The 1,308-nt window shown below is 59.5% G+C and overlaps 1 protein-coding gene across 1 annotated transcript in view; it reads left to right on the forward strand.

Moving 5' to 3' along the window:
- The window catches only part of MAA_11757 (uncharacterized protein), a gene marked incomplete at both ends in the record, with an annotated part of 5,382 nt that overhangs the window by 2,593 nt on the left and 1,481 nt on the right, over positions 1 to 1,308 (forward strand). Inside the window, 2 exons of the mRNA XM_011412672.1 lie at positions 42 to 968; positions 1,045 to 1,257. Coding sequence (XP_011410974.1) covers positions 42 to 968; positions 1,045 to 1,257 — 1,140 coding nt within the window. The remainder of the gene's footprint in view (positions 1 to 41; positions 969 to 1,044; positions 1,258 to 1,308) is intronic.

Consider the following 1,308-nt stretch of genomic DNA (forward strand, 5'->3'; position numbering starts at 1 on the left):
TAAACAGACAGTATCAACAAGAACTCCCTGCCCGTCACCAGGAGCAACCATCCCCGCCAGCCCCGCCCAGAGTTGACCTCCGCGTCTTCATTCGCTTGAACGAAGACTCCCTCTCCTGGGACTGGGAGAGCTATGCCATCCGGACCCACATCGCCGGTCGTCTCGGCATTGAACTCGGCCGCGTCCCGCAGGCATCGCGTACTAAGACCGGATGGGCTGTCCGCATCGCCGACCTCACCACCCGTGACCTTCTGATACAGCAGCAGTCAGACTGGATTGACGAACTTGGGGCCATCAAGGCCGAGGCCAGCCAGAAGTGGTATACGTACATTGTTGATGACTGCCCCCGACACCTCTACGACCTCCAGGGACAACCCGTTGACCAAGAGGCAGCAACACTAGAGGAGATAACATCGCAGACCGGCCTCGAACCGGTCAGCGTTCGCCCGACCAGAAGTGGCTCCGACCAACTGCCTACCAAGTCCCTTTTGGTCTCCTTTCTAGAACCGACTAAAAGACGATGGCGGCTGTTTGGCTGCAGCAGACTGGCAAGACCGATCATCAAGGCACCTCTGCTGTCGCAATGCGAGAACTGCTGGGACTACCACTCCAAGTACGGATGCAACCACGAAGCTCACTGCAAACGCTGTGGCAAGATCGGCCACGGACACGAAGAATGCTCCGCGCCGGAGCAATGCGTCAACTGCCTGGCGCCCCACGCCGCCGACTTTCCTATCTGCCCGGCACGCCCAAAGAGGATTCACGGGGCCATCCAAAGGCTCACGAAGCCCCAGAGGGACCTGGTCAGACAGAACGGAGCCAGCCTCTTCCGACAACACAACATGGAGATTGTTGCGCCTGCTGAGGCAACCCCCTCCAGCCCTCACCCACCCATCTCTTCGCCGTGCGCGCGCGAACCCCCTGCCACTCCTGAATCGGATGATAGCGAATCCTCCCAAAGCCTTCCTGTTGCCCCGAAGAAAAGACGACTCGAACCCACCAACTCAGATCTATGAGAAGGAAGCAAGCAACCCCACGCCGTAGACAGGACCCCGAATCTTCCAAGCCAACGTGGGCAAAGGCGGCCCATCACACGACTGTGCCCTCGCACTTGCCGACGCAGAGCGATTCGATCTGATACTACTACAGGAGCCCTGGACCGATATCAAAGAAGGCCGATGCCTCACCAAGACTCATCCCGCCTATGACGCATTCTCCCCGGTGGATTACTGGGACGGCCCCAGCACGCGGCCCCGGGTTATGACATACCTTCGACGCAGCCCTGCGTTGTTGGCTGACCAACTCCGG

This window comes from Metarhizium robertsii (assembly GCF_000187425.2).
Source record: "Metarhizium robertsii ARSEF 23 chromosome Unknown MAA_Scf_19, whole genome shotgun sequence".
Classification (NCBI taxonomy): domain Eukaryota; kingdom Fungi; phylum Ascomycota; class Sordariomycetes; order Hypocreales; family Clavicipitaceae; genus Metarhizium; species Metarhizium robertsii.